An 18,655-nucleotide genomic window follows, 5' to 3' on the forward strand; every position below is an offset into this window, starting at 1 on the left:
GCAACATTCATCTAAAGTGCACGCACTGATTTGTAGTTCAGATTCAGTTGCTCGTCCACAAATTCGAAACACGAAACAGTTCAATGGCATATATGGCTGTGACTTTTGCTACCATAAAGGAGGGGGTTCATACTCTTATATAAGTCCTGAACCTCTTCTCAGATGTGAATCTGAGCATTTTCAACATGCTATGGCTGGTACTCCTAAGCAGCCTGTAATGGGAGTGAAAGGACCATCTCCTTTAATGAAACTAGCAAACTTTCAGATGATCAATGGGTTTGTTCCTGAATACCAGCACAGTGTTTGCCTAGGAGTAACTCGGCAGCTAATGACATTATGGCTGGATTCCACTAACCATGATAAACCATGGTACATGGGCACAAAAACCGAAGAAATTGATAAGCAGTTACTAGCAATCCAGCCTCCAAGAGAGTTAACTAGAGTCCCACGTTCTGTAAAAGAACGCAAATTTTGGAAGGCCTCAGAATGGAGATCTTTTCTTCTATTCTATTCTTTACCAGTGCTTTGTGGTATTCTTTCTAAGAAATACTGGAACCATCTCTTCCTTCTTGTTTTTGGCATTTATACTTTGCTTCAAGAAAAGATACAAATGGTTGATATTGATAATGCAGAAAAAGCACTGAAGAAATTCGTTATGGAATTTCAAAAACTGTATGGCACGGAAAATATGTCATTTAATGTGCACTTGATGACACACATTTCTGCAAGTGTGAGAAACTGGGGACCTCTGTGGGCTACATCCACATTTTCTTTTGAATCTTTCAATGGCACACTATTGAAATTCTTTAATGGAACCACGCATGTCCAACAACAAATAGTCAAGAGATTCCTCAAGTGGAGAGACCTGACTATTAAAGCAGATAAGCACATGAGGAATGCCAAAGACACAGTCAAAAAACTGTTTGATGACATGCAAAACAGTAAGCAAAAGACGGCTAAATCAACACAACTTTCAGAAATGGTTAGGGTTTTTGGTAATCCTCATCCAGTGACCATTCCAGTACGGCACATGCTTGCTATACAGGATCTTTTTGATGTCAGGGTACAGCAATGCTTGTATTATGAACGTTTTATTATCGATGGTGTCCTTTATCACACAGAAACTAACAAACGGCTACAAAAAAGAAACAACTCTGTAGTAGAGTTAACTGATGGCACATTATGCAAGATTCTGAGCATTGTGGCATTTAACTCTGAAGGTTGTAATGAACAAATTAGCTGTGTTTTGGTTAAGGAGCTTTGCAGGACTGCAAGACCCCTTTGTAGGGATTCTGACCTTAGAATTTCTTCCAAGTTCATTCATGAGGTAAAAGAGTCAAACACTATTTATGCAGTGCATACACAGTCTTTAAAAAGAAAATGTGTAATGATTAAGTTGAAAGACAAAATGTATGTTGTAGCCCTGCCAAATAATATTGAAAGGGACTGAAATCATTGCAGTTGAATTGCAATTCAACACTTTAATTAGTGAAGTTTAAATGAAATGCTCTCTAAACTTTGTTTTATTATTATTCCTTTTGCTATTCATGAGCTTTGGTAAAATGTAAGAATTAAGATTTAGAATGTTTAAATTTTATAGTAGGCCTATGTGTATTTTTTATATTGATGTGTTAAAGTACTGGTGTTCACATTCAGGTTTTAAATGGATTGTTCAAACTGCCTTTTGTCATTACTGCACTAGTACTGAAAGATAAAATGTTAAAGCAACTGTCGTCAGTGGATATCATTTATTTTGACAATTATTTGCACTTGTTTGTAGTGAACTTGTGATGTGGAAAAAGACTTTTCACAAATAATGTGCATTAATTATTAATGTCCATACTAATTAATGCAAAATATTTGATGTACATGTTTTTGAGGTGCAATTAATTGTTATTAATTATTTTTCAAAATTACAAAAAAATAAACAAAACAAATTGATTTAATACTCCCAGAAAATAAGTGCATTACTTAGTTATTTAAATTGTATTGCTTATCATAATTATAGCAAATAAATTAAGAAAAAAATGAACAGTTACACATAAAACACAATATAAAGTGTGAAATAAACATGCATGCAGTTTTTAAAGCATGGTAGTTAGCTATATTTCTTAAAAGCATAACTGAGCACATATTTGAAATTTCAATAATTATAGCCTTTGTAGAAATATATTAAAATTAATTTCAATTACTGTTTAATTCACTTCATGTTAGGACTTGCATTTTTTAAGCTTTGCCACACAAAACAATTTGTGGATGTGTTATTTAAATATATAAAAATTTAATTCACAATATTATTAAAAAACCAGGGCTAAAGCATGTGCTATTACATAAATATTAAACATATATTGTAGGCCTTTACAATAGTTATAAAAAAGGTATTTATTACCAAATAAAATATTAATTGTTTTGCTATACACAAAGTAAATATAAATCAACTTTAGTTACACAAGTATTGTTTTTTTAAATATACTAAAACTAAACTAACTACAGTAACATATGTTTTCTTTAAAAACACTAAAACTTCACAAAAATTGTATGATTGTGTTTTTTAAAGTTATTAATCATATATATATTAACAAAGTAGCCTACTTTATAGCATACTTTTTAGAAATATATTAAAATTACACTTGTGTTTAGCATATTTCTAAAAAGTATAATTAAGCATATATTTATACCAAAGTACTTGTAGTATACTTGTTATAAATATACTAAAATGATGCTTGTGTTTAACATATTTCTTTAAAGTATAATTAAGCATATATTTATTACCAATATACTTCTAGTATACTTTTTAGAAATATATTAAAACTATGCTAGTGTTCAGCATATTTCTTAAAAGTGTAATAAAGCATATATTTATTACTAATGTACTTCTAATATACTTGTTAGAAATATACTTAAATCATGCTAGCTATTAACATATTTATTAAAAGTGTAATAAAGCATATATTTATTACTAATGTACTTCTAGTATACTTGTTAGAAATATACTTAAGTTATGCTTTTTTTTAGCATATTTCTTAAAAGTATAATTAAGCATATATTTATTACCAATGTACTTCCAGTATACTTTTTAGAAATATACTAAAATCATGCTAGCTATTAACATATTTCTTAAAAGTGTAATAAAGCATATACTTATTACTAATGTACTTCTAGTATACTTGTTAGAAATATACTAAAATTATGCTAGCTTTTAGAATATTTCTTAAAAGTGTAATAAAGCATATATTTATTACTAATGTACTTCTAGTATAATTGTTAGAAATATATTAAAATTATGTTAGTGTTTAGCATATTTTTTAAAAGTGTAATTAAGCATATATTTATTACCAATGTACTTCTAGTATACTTTTTAGAAATATATTAAAATTCATGTAAATGTATTTTTAATGCACTTCAAATAAGCATGTTGATAATACAAATGTATTGTAAACATACTTTTTGCATTTAAAGTATATTTTTAATACATTTAATACTACGTCTTTTTCACCTGGGTACCCATCTCAGAAAACGTTGAGCATTTTTACATTTTCAAAAATCATCACTTAGAATGATTTAAAAACTGTTTTCCTCATGGGGACCAAAAAAATGTCCCCACAAGGTCAAGCATTTCAGATATTGCCATCTTTGTGGAGACACTTTGTCCCCATAATGTAGGGTTTACCCGACACTAATTTACCCCACACACACACACACACACACACACACACACACACACACACACACACACACACACACACACACACACACACACACACACACACACACACACACACACACACACACACACACACACACACACACACACACACACACACACACACACACACACTTTTCTCTTACCGTCTGGTCAGGCGCCAGGAATGGGTATCCAACTTTGCAGTCGAGTGAGCCTGTTTTTGAAGTGCATTTCACCTCAGTGTTATCACCCTGCAAACATGAGCAGGAAAGTTCACAAATGCAATTTCTCAAACACAAAGCAGAGAAGATTTATTATGTCAAAGCATAAAATGGTGCCCATACAGGGGGTGTTACAGAGGCGTAGAACAGGTTGCTGGAGAAGTTAGCGGACACTCTTGTGTTGTATGCATTTTCCTTCCTGTTCATTACTGTCACTATGAAGGAGAGTCTTCTTCGGTCAGGGCTGACAAGAAATGAAGATGAGCTGCAAAACACAACAAAGTCTGTCAGGAATCTGGTCCTTTGATATCATATATACACATACATAGCCATGGGGATAGAAATTGATTATTTTGAGTTAACTCCTAAAGGAAAGTTCACTTTAACTATCATCTTCTAAGGCAGAGATGCCCAAACATTTTTGCAGCCGAACCCATTTGAGCTTAAATATTTACTTGTACCCCCTGAAAATATGTTTCAAATATCTTTAGTGAAAGTTTTATTTTGATTGTTTTTATTCTTAAAATATTTATTTTATTGCTTAAGTATTAGCTTTTTATCAACTCACAAAACAAAAATAAAAAATATGAATATATATTGAATGAAATATGAACAAAATTTCAGTCTGGGCCTCATTAAAAGCTATTTTGAAGTTTTACAGATTTCTTTTATGATTTTTTTTTCTGATTAAGTGTTATTTTAGTATTATTTAGTTACTATTTTAGTATTTATTATATCTATATTTTGAATTTGCTTTTATTTTAATATTTTATTTTTTTATTTTAGTTTGAAAAAATGTATATTTTTTCAGTGTTAGTGGTAATTTTAGGACTTCAACTTCAACTTGTTTATTTCAGTTAGTTTCAGTTATTTCTAATTTTCATTTAAGTTTATTAAGTTTAAGTTTTTCAGTTATAATTTTATGTTTTATTTTAATTCTTTTAACAAAAACAATTTTGATTAGTTTTAGTTTAATAATAATAAAAACACTGGCCCATATTAGAATTTGTATATTTGTACCATATATATATATATATTTAAAAAATTATATATATATATAATAACTGAAAAACTTAAACTTAATAAACTTACTAACTGAAATAAACAAGTTTAAGTTGAAGTCCTAAAATTACAACATTATATATATATATATATTTTTTTTTTAATGTAAACAGGGATTGAAACGACATGATTATATCACATTCGAAAAGGTGATTGTATAATGAATGTACATTTTTAGGTGAACTATCCTTTTTTAGCAGTTTATAGACACTGGCCCTTTAAAATAAATAATAGGTTACCTTGGTACACCAACAGCTTTCACAGTCAGCTTCAGGTCACAAGTACATTTATCATCAGAGCCACAATCCTTTTCAAAAGGGACCTGAGCAAAAAGAAATGGATTTTTGTCAAAGTTTAAAAACTTTGAAACAATTGACGTTGGACGTACTGACGCCCTTAATTAAATTCAGAGGGAATCTTACAAAAAAATTCCATGCTTTGGGCTGAAATGCATCTATGGCAGGGCCGTTTTCTGGATTCTGTGGACTGATGTCGACTCGCAAAGCAACTGGACTAGCAAAATCAGGGGTCTCCTATTACACCACGAAAACAACCATGTAAAATTATCATTCAAGCACTTATAAATGAAACAAAGCTATAGTACAGTGAGCACTGTTATTATGAACAGCATGAGGCTTGTAGTAACTGGCAAAAACTCACCTGGACATAGACTCTATGATCAACACAGGTTTGTGTTTTAGAGACGCTGACAGCTTTCTGGAGAACACGCTCTGAGTTGTCAAACTGGGCTCTTGAAGTGGCTCTTGATGACTGCAGGTCAGCGTCAAGGGTCAGGTTGTACTTGATATCTAAAGAACAGTGATTTCATTCACTTTCATGGAGATTTTTAGAGAAATGAACATACATGAGATACAAAATGCATGAGACGACCGTACCTACTTTACCCACTAATGTAGTGGGTCTGAATGTTGACCTGAAACAGACTTTGGCAGTAACACACGGCACCATCCTTCCACCGAACATGCAAGTTTTACTCAGAATGCTGATCTTCTCTGGGTTGAGGGAGACCGTTGTTGTGATAACTGCAACTTCCCTAGACCTGAGATCAGAAATTCTCTATAAACATCACAATTTCAGTAAATTATTTACTAGATCTTTAACAACTACACTGAGACCCTCACCAGAGCTGCACTACATTCCCATCTCCTCCGACCGAAATATCAGGGATTGAGTCACTGTTCATATCCTCATGGCCATCTAAAGAGCGTCCGAAGAACCGAAGCGCCAGGTCCAGTTTGGATCCAAGAATTTTCTGCACAAAATAGGAAGACTTTTCTTAGTATAAAGGTCAATGACAAATAACAATGCTCATGATAAAAAAAATTAAGGAAAAAGGAGGATCTTTAAATATTTATATATACAGTAAATCAGTAGACCAATCACAACAGACTGGGCCATCTGACCAATCAGAGCAGAGTAGACCAATCACAACGGACTGGGCCATCTGACCAATCAGAGCAGAGTAGACCAATCACAACGGACTTTGCATATTCATTGAACTGCATATACTAAATGAGGCAAGGGGAGTTATACATTCAAGCTATTTTAAGGCATAAATAATTTTTTTCAAGGAAAAAAGGTTTAAATATGTCATTTTGGTGATCAAAGATGAGTTTTAAGGGATAAAATGATTGACTAAAGTGGGATTTTAAAATATTATATATTATAAATTACATTATTATATTTTATTAATATTATTATATTGTTGCAATTATATTATGTTAAAATATAATTTTACTAAGAATTATAACAAAAGAATGTTAACTAAAGGTTTTCATCAGTAAATTATGGAGTGCTGCAAGGATCTGTGTTAGGCCCCCTGCTATTTTCAATATATATACTGCGTTTTGATAATATTATAAGTAAACATGGAATTAGTTTCCACTGTTGTGCTGATTATACATTTAAGGATAAGGTTTTCATGGCTGGTCAACAACTTAACCAGCCACACTTCCTTACTGGTTATTTCAGCAGGAATATTAAAATTAAAATGAGTGCCTTCTACCTGTGAGCTCTGCTTTCTGATGGTCTTTCTGTCTCCATAGAAGATGTAAATGGCACCATGGCCATTGCCTTCCAACGGGGCACCAACCACCACGTCACTGAAGCCGTCCAGGTTCAGATCTGGGACGACAGTGATGGCCGTCCCAAACCGAGCATTCTCAAATGCGGAGGGTCCCTCTAAACTGCCCTGGTTGCTTAAGATGCCCTAAGAACAACATGAGGCAAGAAATGGACAGTCTTTTTAGGACATGCTTTGAGTGAAGATTGAGTGATTGTCTGAGCATGGACAGCAAATCTTTGTCACCTTGGTAATGGTGAACAGGTAGACTCGTCCCGTCTCAGACTTCTCCTCGCTCATGTACATCGGAGCTCCAACCAGCAGCAGATCAGTCACTCCATCAGCGTTCACATCAACGGGACAGAGAACGCTGCCAAAATAAGACCCGATCTGCAAACCACAGACACCACAATTACATAAAACAGGACTTTACTCTCTAATGAAACTCAAGGTCATTAAGGGTCAAATGTACCTGATCTCCTCTTTGTGAATCTATGATCACAGGTTGGCTCTTGCTGTCAATAATGTAAACTATAACCTGTCCTCTGTGAACGGCACGAGGAGCACCGGCCACATAAAACTCAGACGAGCCGTCAGTCACAGAGCTCACAGAGTAACCTGGATATATGACAGGGGAAAATAAACAAAAAATGAGAAAAATCTAAAATACTCGATATTTTTACATGGCATGTACCGTGTGGGGTAGTTTAAAATATTTTTGAAAGAAGTCTCTTCGGCTCAACAAGACTGCATTTATTTGATCAAAAATACAGTAGAATTACAGTAATATTGTGAAATAATATTACAATTTAAAATAACTGTTTTCTATTGTAATATATGTTAAAATGTAATTTATTCCAACGCTATCTCACGACCAATTCGTACGAATTCGTACGAATGATAAAAAGTTGGCTAATTCGTACTAATTCGTACGACCTCACTCGTACGAATTTGTACGATTTGTCTAAACCCACGTGATGGGTAGGTTTAGGGGCGGGGTCAGGGGTAGGTCATTCGTATGAATTCATACGAATTGGCCAATTCGTCAAATATGTACGATTTTGCAAAAATCGTACTAATTCGTACGAGTCAGGTCGTATGAATTCGTACGAATAAGCCACTTTGTAGAATTTGTACGTTTTCCCGTGAGATCGGGCTGTTTATTCATGTGATCAAAGCTGAATTTTCAGGATCATTACTCCAGTATTCAGTGTCACAAATTCCTTCAGAAATCCTACTAATATGATGATTTGCTGCTCAAGAAACATTTATTATTATCCATGTAGAAAACAGTTGTGCTGTGCAATAGTGGAAACTGTGATACATTTCTTTCAGGATTCTTTAATGAATAGAAAGTGAATCTTTTGTAGCATTATACATGTCTTTACCATTTATATCAGTTTAATGTGTTTTTGCTGAATAAAAGTATAAATGTCTTTTTATTTTTTTACATATATTTTTTTAATAATCCAATATCTTAGATGTGATTTTAAACATACATGACATCTATATTAGCTTTTGGTAATGAAAAATCATTACAATTGAATTTGCGACGCAATGCTGTCTCACCGAGTAATGAGCTGTGGTTTCTGTCATCCAGGGTTTTCTCAAAAGCATTTTTGAGGAAAATGTTTGATTTTCCAGCTGTTTGATGGACAACGGTCCCGGTCCATCCATACGCTCCGACAGCACCCAGCATGATCTCATCCTGTGGAATAAAACATTTTCTGTGAATCAGTATGATACATTAGAGATGTGTTAGACCGCTCCATCAGATACATGACGTGTTGAAAGATTATTGCCACCTTTTTTTTGGTCTGATGTGCGCTGAATCCAACTTGGGACATCTCCATTTGAAAATCTTGACCTTGACCGGTGCCTTAAATAAAACAAGACAAAATATGAATATGCTTATCCTGATTTAAAGGTGTACTTTAGGTAAAAGTGCGACCTGTTTTCACTGGATGAAAAAACACATGTTCGTGAATGCAAGATTTACCTTCAATGTTAAAGATTCTGTCTCCCAGTGTTCCCGCGATATTGATTAGAGCTTCCTCTGATGACACATTGAACATGTAGTTCTCTGTCGGAGAGCTAGCGATCAATTCAATCTCCTCGATGAACTTTTGAATATTGGCACCTTTTTTGAGAATCTGTGTGAATTCATTAATGAGACTTTTACACCAAATTCATTCATTATTTTGTTTGTTTTGTTGTCCAGTAAAAAAAATATATATAAACAAGCTTAAAACAATATGAAATACATTTAATTAAAGACATATTATAAAAATTTTAAACTATTTCTGCATGCTGAAGCCTATTTACATCCATATGATTTCATTTTTGGTAATGAATCTCACTACTCATTTGATCTAATGTTCTTCATTTGAACAGATTTCATGTAATACCACAGATAAAAATATAATCGTCAACATTAAAAACGTTTGATAACACTTTATGTTAAGGTGTAATACTAAAGTAATAACAAATTATGCATAAGTGACTAACCCTTAACTAAACCCTAACCTTAACCCAGTACATGTAGTTATATACTTATTACTGATTAATTACATTGTAACAACATCACATTAAAATAAAGGGTTACACTTTTAATATTAATTAACAATGTACTTACTATAGGGTTAGGGTAGGATTAGGATTTGGTTGAGGGTTAGTTGCATGTAATTATGCATAATTTACTGTTATTACCATGGTAAGTATATGTAACATATGTAACAAGGACACTGTAAAATAAAGTGTTACCAAATAAAGTTTCTGTTTTATGAATGTAAAGCTTTTTTTCATGCTGATCTCTCACTTACAGCAATGCCAAAGCGAATGATGCCATCTTGGTCAAATCTCTCAATAACCTGTGGACCTTTATAACCATCAGTAGATTCTCCATCCGTCACCACTACCAACACCTTAGTGGCACCTGGACGCCCACCGTTTTCTGGTAGGAAAGCTATTTGTCTGAAACACACCATCACAGACGTTTTTTTTTTTATACAATAAATTAAATAAATAACCAAATGAAAATGTTTATTAAAAAAATAAAAAATAAAAAATGGTACCTGGCATTGTCAAGTGCCGCAAAAGTGTTGGTTTCTATTCCAGTTTTTTGGGTAATTTCCGAAGCCTCTGAAATAACTTTTTCTTTATTCTGGTCAGAACTAAACTGATAAACAAAGGACAAGTCCTCTGAATACTGCATAATACTGACCTAAAAAAGCAAAAACAAAATCCAAATTAAATCATATCGTATAAATCAAAGACAAAATTGAATCAGGATAAGCTGCATAACTTACTCGAGTTTTATCTGGTCCGATATCAAGATTTTCCAAAAGCTTGGAGAGAAAGCGTATAACGTCATGCCACGGATATATACTGTTTGATCCATCCAAAACAATGGCAACATCCATTGGCCCTCCACAAGCTGAATGAGAAATTCAGATTTAGAAGATTAAGAACGACTAATTTACCCAAGAAAACATGTATGTGGTAAGTATAAAATACAGTATAAAATAAGATGTAGGCTACTTTGAAGGGCAGGAGAGAAGGCCGGCTGGAGTGTAAACTGTGGGCTCACTTCAGCACAGACTCCTGGGTAGAAGTACTGACTGCCACAGCGCTGAGCCCACAGAGGACCACAGGTCTGAAACACAAGCATTTATTCTTAATCCATAACTGAGTGTCTTCAATATGACAAGGATTGAATGAATGTTTTTGAAGAAGATTCTGGTGACACAATGCTATCACATCATACCCAGAGCCATAGAGAGAGAGAGTTGCGACACTCCCATAGACCTCCGTTGTAAATAATGGCGGCGCTTTTAACCGCCTACTTCCGGGATATGAAGATCGGAATAGTTCCAAACACTGTCATTTGGGCGTTGGACACCATTCACTTACATTGCTGCGCGTCGAGTTGTTCCAGAGTTAAGTTGCCGAAATATCGACCTCTTTTGAATTGTCAACTGTCTATATTGTATCAGAGGCCCTTTGCGATGCTTATACTGGTCTTCATTTGTACATGCACAGCGTAATTATTTATATTTTATGTTGGTTGTTTCAACCAATTTTCAAGCACTGCCTGCTAGCTAACGTTAGTTAGCTAGCGCGACTTCGTCAGCTAAGAGTTCGGTAATGAATCGCTACCACCTTTATAGCAACTTTTATTTAATTTAATTTTTTGGGATATACTAACTTTTCATTATGTTATTATTGTCTTGAGTGAAGCGGCTTGTGAGAACAATGCTGGACCTTTAGGATTGTTATGGCCATCACCAGTCCTGTCTGTTTCATGGATCACCTGCCCCTGGTTTTTGTTTTTCTTGTTCACACACACAAGCACACATTTTTGTTGTCTGTCATTGTTTAATAAAAAATATTTTATTTGAAAACCTTCATTTGTATCAGCCATGCTTAAATTCGTTTTTAATCTGTTATAGTTTTGATAATGTGTATGGCCTTAATCTTAAAATAATATTCTTAGTCTTAACATGATCATGTTTCACGTTGTGGTCCTGGGGGGTGGCCACTTTCATCAGAAGAAGTGAGCTAGCTTCTAAGCGAATTCTGAACGGACCGCCACGGCAGACCTCTTTGCGTGATCACGAAGGTAGGCTAATGGCTGAATCAAAATTTATAAGCAAAATCACGGGAATCAATAGCCTAATACAGCCCAGTTGTGCTAAAATAAATATCATGAGACGTCCATCATCAGATGAATGATAGGCTATGGAAAAGTTAAGTTAGAGCCGCTAAAGCCAGTGCTACTACCCATGCGAACATGAACACTAAGCTTTTCCCTCCAAAAATATAGCTTAAAACTTATCTCCAAATGCAAAACTGACATTAACAAAATGCAATAATGCAATAACAGCTGAAAAAGTACTTGGGTGTGTGTTTTATTTTATATTTACCGTTCAATAATGCAATCGCTGCTGTCTGTCCCATAGAAGAACATGACAGCCAGCGTACGTTTTGGAACTATTGGGGCTTACATGAACCACGTGACAGCCATAGCGGCGACATCAAAGAGTGTCGCAACTCTCTCTCTCTATGGCTCTGATCATACCATAAACCTGTTAGGTTTAGCTGTTGGAGTGAGAGTCAGACCCAGACTCATGTTGATGTTGATGCTCTGCACACCATCTATGCTGACAGAGTCTGCGAAGACACACATAAGTGGGAAAAATCGAAATCCTATTAGTTATATTTTAAAGTCGGCAGGAAATCAAAATGGAATATTATATAACTTCCTCTTGCAGCGTCATCTCTTCTCTGATGTTGACTGGCGTGAGGGCGGGGCAACCTGTCACTCACATGAGATTGACCAATAGCAAACCACAACCATCCAGTCAGTTCCCCATGGACAAAATCAAGTCCCGCCCTACATTTGTTCTTGTTTGCAAAGCCGTTTCACTCTGATACACTTCACAGTAGAGAAGAAAAGACTATCGCAACTTCCGTTTCATTCCGACTTTTACAGTTCCTTACAAAAAAAAGTGCTGTTGTTTCAGATAGCAATACAATGGTGCTGAATGATAGGCTATCATATTCATTATGCATTTGCATGGTACTCCATGGTATTATCATCGACCATGCCCAAGGCCCATGGTAATACCACAATACTTATTTGTAAGTGCATTATTATTTTAAAATAAAGAGAAATTTACCTTGAAGGTTTAGTTTTTGGCAGCTGGTTGGACCGCCAGTGTCACACTTATAGAGGTCTCCTTTTCTATCCCGAGGGTATCCGCTCCAGGGAGAACCTACCAGCAGCCTGAGGACAAGAAACACACTTTCTCTATGCAATCAAACAGATCATGCAAACAAACTTTGCATGCAGAATTTGGCCAGTGATTATGATATTAAACCTGGCAGAGATTTTCCTCTACTAAAACAATGACACAAAATTCCCCTTCCAAGAATAAGACAAAAAAGGAGGAATTTCCTGATAGGAATTAGTCATTAAAAAAGTTGTCTCATTTTCCCAACTGTAATCTGTGACTGTGTCTCAATGCATCAGTCTGACACTTCCACAAATAGACTTCACTGTATTTTTATCTTACCATTTTCCTTTATTATTGCTCAACTGTCGTACAGTGTACCCAAACTCTTCTACCGCAGGACCTGATGAGAAGATTTTGGCACCTGCAGTTCCTACATTAAAACCCTGAGTGCGAGTAGTAAAGAAACCTGCAGGAAAAGTTCACATTCTCAGTGAATTTAGACTAATGTCATTTGAGAATGTTTGCATGTTCTACAAACACATCAATATGGGACATCTGACAGTGGTAAAACTTTCTAGACCAGCAGTGTGTCGGTATATTTCAAACAATACTAGTCGAAGTGAGAACCCAACCCTTTTAGACTTTGCACCAAACACGCCCTCACAACAAACTATGGGACTTACACTGATTTATCATGCACAAAAGTATATTTCTTTTCTAAGAGTATGGATGGACATAATAAAAATAAAAAAATAATAAAAAAAAGTATTTTTCTCATTACTTTCATTTTGATGTGTTTACCATTATTATCATTTGAAATGTGTTTAATACTTTTATTTTATTAATCTTTAGGCCTCATATGTAGCTGATTGACTTAGGGTGAGATTTTGTATTGCTGTTTAGATGTGGGCAAGAGTCTAAAACCGATCTCGAAATATCTGAATGCATGCGTTTTGTTTCCTGTTTAAACGGTCATAGAACATATCCGATCTGTGTCACATATGAGCAAAAAGTTGGAATTGGGTCACAAGCAAACACCTCAGAGTTTGAAAACTAGTTTTGTGTGTCGGTTTCTATGCAATATACTATGAAAAGAGGAACTTTTATAATATCAGAAATAATTTTAACTGTTCATTTATTATTTGATTGTCTGCTGTTAAGAAATAAAATTTTACTTAATCATCTGACTGGATCTCCTCCATGCATCATTAAGAAAACGTTTTGTCATGGGGTAGGAAAATAAAAAAACTTAATTCAAGATACATTTTATTGTCAGTTTATCATCTTATCTTGTACAATTTAAGTTTCTCTCTTTTTTTCTTTTCTTTTTTTAGATATTCAGTGGGTATTTAAAACAATCATTAAGACAAAATCTGAACATCCAAATGTAAACATGTCAGTCTCCTCAAATGTATAAAAAAGTACAAACTATAGAGATTAATAACAAGTAAACATAATTTGATAAACATAAAGTACTCACTCTGCAGTAATATCAGTAGTATCACAACTTTTTCCATTTTGTCCACTGCTGGAGAAATTGTTAAGGAGAAGGAGCAGACAGTGTTGCCTCCAAGCAACATAATGAAACAACCTGAACTCAGGCTCAGTCAGGGTAAAAATTACTATGACAGGATATGATGTCAGCTCTGGCCAGATTTAGATCTTCCTTTGATGTTGACATTACAAAATGCAAACAACTGACCAAATAAGGAAATTCATAGCTGTCTTAAGAACATTTCATATAAAAACACACCTTTTTCACACTTTATAAGAATCCAAATGGAAAAGTGAAGAAAAGACAAAAAAATTATAATAATAACAACAGGGATAGACTTTGTGGAAACCAATAAAGGATCACAGAAACACAATTTACAAAATGATGTTATAAAAAAAGAGATTTACAACAAGTTTAGACAGTGCGCACAGGTGCGCCACCTCCATACGGTCTTTTCCTGCGTTCCTATTGGCTGAACTGGACTAGGCTGGGCGTGGACAGGTGGGCGGAGGGGCGGAGTCAAGCAGCGGAGGAAGGTGAGGCACAGCGTTGTGATAGTCATACTCAACATGAGTGATCCCACCGCGGACCATGACACACAGACACACACTCACACACACACACACACACACACACACACACACACACACACACACACACACACACACACACAATGATTAACCCAAGTCTCCTGGCGGGATTTTATCTCTCAGACAGACTGGGAGTTTACCTCACTGGCATAGTTTCAAAGCAAACAGGAAATATTTCCACTGACATATCTGTTGAATTCTGCAATTCCGCTGAAGCAAGACTCATGTAAGCCACAACCTTGACATATGGCTAATAAAATATGTTTCCAAAACTTGGGTTTCATAGGCCTATGTTATTTAAAAGGCACATTTTTACAAACTTATCATGCATCTATAAAAACTATAAACATAATAAATGGTTTTTGACTAGACATTAATGTGATCAAGGAACACTAACCAATAATTAACTTAAGCTATACTTGTACAACAATTGGTTCCCGTCGTTAAATTTGTTTAATTGATCGTTACATCCTTGCGCCAGTTGGCGGCGACAGGTGACAGTTTCATTCACGTTCAGACAGTTTTAATTCATTTCATTGATTCATTCACTAACGGAACACAACACAACTTTATCTGCTTTACTTTATCTGTAATTCTGCCTTTTCTTCACTTGGACCTATTTAACTTGAAGGATGCATATGTAATTATGCATATGCTCATTTTCTGCAATGTATTTCAGTAAATAAAAACACACAAATATGTCTCTTGAAGTGTCTAAATTACAAAATAAGCATTTATTTTTTCCCCCGCACATTTTCTTGACAGCATGTGCAAGGCTTTTTAAATCCGTGCTGAAAAGTATGTACAATTTGACAAACCAGTGCATTACATAGAAACTTCACAGCAGAGTGTCTCACATGTGCCCAAGACCGCTGGTCTCCATCTGAGAGTGAGGCTCGATTATCCTGCATGTTTTAAACAACTTATATTAAAACACTTTTTATGTGTTTGAAACATGAATACATGAAGAGATTGTGATATTATTTACAATAGAATCATGGTGGCATCTTATTCAATGTACAAGAAAAAACATAGATGTGACTAGATGATACAAATATATGACAGTTAATGTTAAAGTTACAGTGGCAAATATAAAATGGAGCCTGTTAACAACCTTTTGAACCACACAGCAATAACTCTTTTCATGCCAACCTAAAAGAACAAAAATTGTGTGTTGAAATGACAATTGTATGGTAAGCTGTATACAGATCATAAGCCAGTACCACATGAATACGAAAGAAAGCCCTTGTTCTGAAACTACCTACAGAAAACCATCTTTACCAATGAACGAGTGTTCAATTAAACCACTAATTTGACTAAATTAAATACAAATAATTTAATTATATTTAGTACTCATATTCTAAAACAGAGTTGAGAAAACTGCTCATTCTCGCTGAATGTGATAAATATTCACACTTGAGGGTCGAGCAAAATTTCCAGCATCTCTGCCACATCTATAGCATCCTGCACTTTCATATTTGTGGCAAAAACGGGAGCATTAAAATTAAAATATATTGAAAACAAAATATCTTTTCACTGATGCCAAACAATGGCAACATGCGTACAGTAGGAAAAGCTTGCAATGTAAGTTTCACAAGATGCACATGGTTTTTACAAAGAAAAATTTAAATGGGAAGGAAATAACTGGTTTTGAGGTTTCTATACTACTTTTTTTTTTTAAAACAGTCATTGGCTTAATGCAAAATTAACAAATGTAAAAAGCAAAGAAAGATTTCTTCTTTCCATTCAGAGAGTCAGTGCAATGCATATGTACACTATGTTTGATTTCACCCTTTGCAATATGTAATTCAGTCTCATGTTTTGCATTTTGCATAATTTAACTACACTATACATATGTCAAGTGGTGTGCACTGTGGGTTTGACTATTTCTGATGTTTCTATTATGACTATTTCCTCTTAGGGATCGGTATATATACACACACACACACACGTGTAATTTTTTGTTAAAATATTTCTCCTACTCTGGCTTAATATGAACAGGCATCTGTAAGTCAGTGAATTTCCTTAGAAGTTATGAACACAGTTTCAGTGGCAATCTCAAAACATTGCTCTGTTTCCTGGACCTTCCCAGCCAGCCCGACAACAGCAAAATGTACTCAACCAATGGTGTGAGTTTAAGGCAGGGCTGTCGTCCAATAGGAGAGTGTTTGGAAAACCTGTTTGAAAACAGTCAATGTTCAGTTTGGTGGTGCTAGTTGGTGCATAAATTACACACTGTAGCTTTAAAATTTAGTCAAGTAATTGTTTTTCTAATATTTACATATGGCAAAAACAAAATGAAGAACAAAAAAAAAGTTGATGGCAGTCCAATTTTATGATTCCAGACATTGAGTCTGCAAACCATCTGGAATACCTGAGAAACACTGCGGGCATCAAGACACTTTCTACCTCAGAAAACATGGCAGGTATCAGACTGAACACAGATAATGCAATTATTTTGATAAAGCCATTATTTCATTATTAAAACGATCTTGCAAACATAACTTTATATACACTTTAAGCTTTACATTTACAGTACAGGCCTTTTCCTCTTCATTCCTGAAGACAAAAAGCGTGAAAAACATCAGTGCCAAAAAGTTGCTTCGTGAACAAAAAGGAATGTGCCAATATTCATAGCCTATAACACTAATCAAAACAAATGCTTTGAACTGAAAACTGTACACCGCTTCATCGAAACAAGCTCTAAAAGTGAGTTATTGGAATAGACCTCCATATATAAACCTGCTGCCAATAAGAGTGCATGGTTCTGATTACAGGACTGTAGATAACTCTAGACGTTTCCAGGACAGGTTCCTGAGCCTTGCTATGCTGATGATGAATGCCGTAGGGGGGTTACAGATGAGGGTCCGTGGCTGGTGGGATGTTGAGTTCAGGCTATAGATGAACCTTTGATGCTTTGCTGTTCAAAGCTTGACTCTAATGGTTTGGCAAAATGTCCACCAATCTTGTGGCGTCTCAGAGGTTCACTCGAGTTCACATTCAGTCGAATTTTACAGTGAACACATGAAGATGAATCAAAGTGTCAAGCAAAGCGCTGGGTTCTCTTTGGTGAACCCAGACTCCGATCTTCATATTTCTGAATGTTCCTAGAGATGGTCCTGCTGTGTGATCTCGGTGACCTTGGCTAGAGGTGTCGTATGTGTTGACCTGAGGGATGGAGGCTACAGAACCGCAGGCTTCAATCAGACTCCTTCATATCTTCCTCCATGTCTTTAACTGATTTTCTCTTGAAGAATCCAGCCTGGAGGAGGACAAACAGAGTCAACATTCAACATCACTGAGCAATAGCATGCTTGCACTGAAGATGTGCAGTATAGGATGTGCAGAGGTGAGCTAACATAAGCAAAATAATGATGCTTACCTTCCATAAAGCGAAGATAACAAGTGCCAGTATTAAAAGTCCTATAAGAATACTGAGGATAATAATCCATAGTGGGATTCCGCTTTGTATGTCTTTGGTGACTTGAATCTTCACCTGCAGTAAAGATGTAACATTAGTCACATTTTAAAAGCTAACATGGAATACTAATGGCTAATTTAAAGGTGCTGTAAGAGATTTCAGCCATTTTGAAAAATTAGCTAGTTAGCTAGTGACTACATTCTGAGGGAAAAATGAATCTTTCTCCTTTAAAAGTAGCCGTACAACCTGACACAATACATATAAATTGTAAATATATATTTTTATTTTATTAGTGTCTCATTTGTTTTAGAGACTAGGGTGTGTTCACACTTGTAGTTTGGTTAGCTTGGTTCGTTTGTT

General features: G+C 34.9%; 2 protein-coding genes across 2 annotated transcripts in view; both read right to left on the reverse strand.

Moving 5' to 3' along the window:
* Window positions 1–3,524: 3,524 nt before the first annotated feature.
* On the reverse strand, window positions 3,525–14,409 carry LOC309489153 (integrin alpha-2-like). The gene is made up of 22 exons (XM_082157727.1): window positions 14,270–14,409; window positions 13,129–13,255; window positions 12,733–12,839; window positions 12,132–12,223; window positions 10,592–10,706; window positions 10,360–10,487; window positions 10,126–10,274; window positions 9,874–10,024; window positions 9,051–9,204; window positions 8,857–8,930; window positions 8,621–8,759; window positions 7,524–7,669; window positions 7,298–7,441; window positions 6,995–7,198; window positions 6,111–6,241; window positions 5,865–6,028; window positions 5,629–5,777; window positions 5,391–5,501; window positions 5,208–5,290; window positions 4,030–4,171; window positions 3,819–3,936; window positions 3,525–3,676 (listed from the first exon to the last, which is right to left on the reverse strand). The coding sequence occupies exons 1-22, from the start codon at window positions 14,367–14,369 to the stop codon at window positions 3,618–3,620; spliced, it is 2,787 nt and encodes a 928-aa protein (XP_082013853.1). The 5' UTR covers window positions 14,370–14,409; the 3' UTR covers window positions 3,525–3,617.
* A 1,170-nt stretch (window positions 14,410–15,579) lies between these two features.
* Window positions 15,580–18,655, reverse strand: part of itga1 (integrin, alpha 1) — a 46,359-nt gene continuing 43,283 nt past the window's right edge. The window contains exons 29-30 of the mRNA XM_082157726.1: window positions 18,257–18,370; window positions 15,580–18,136 (exon numbers count right to left, since the gene is read on the reverse strand). Coding sequence (XP_082013852.1) covers window positions 18,074–18,136; window positions 18,257–18,370 — 177 coding nt within the window. The 3' untranslated portion in view covers window positions 15,580–18,073. The remainder of the gene's footprint in view (window positions 18,137–18,256; window positions 18,371–18,655) is intronic.

Source organism: Leuciscus leuciscus, assembly GCF_965113295.1.
Source record: "Leuciscus leuciscus genome assembly, chromosome: 24".
Classification (NCBI taxonomy): domain Eukaryota; kingdom Metazoa; phylum Chordata; class Actinopteri; order Cypriniformes; family Leuciscidae; genus Leuciscus; species Leuciscus leuciscus.

Excerpts from the sequence above, each read along its gene's own strand:
- LOC309489153 (XM_082157727.1), bottom strand. The coding sequence starts at position 14,369 with ATGTTGCTTGGAGGCAACACTGTCTGCTCCTTCTCCTTAACAATTTCT. Across the intron at positions 12,840-13,128 it reads AGCAATAATAAAGGAAAATG|GCTGCTGGTAGGTTCTCCCT; the intron begins GTAAGATAAAAA and ends TCTTGTCCTCAG. Across the intron at positions 3,937-4,029 it reads ACGCCTCTGTAACACCCCCT|GGTGATAACACTGAGGTGAA; the intron begins GTATGGGCACCA and ends TCATGTTTGCAG.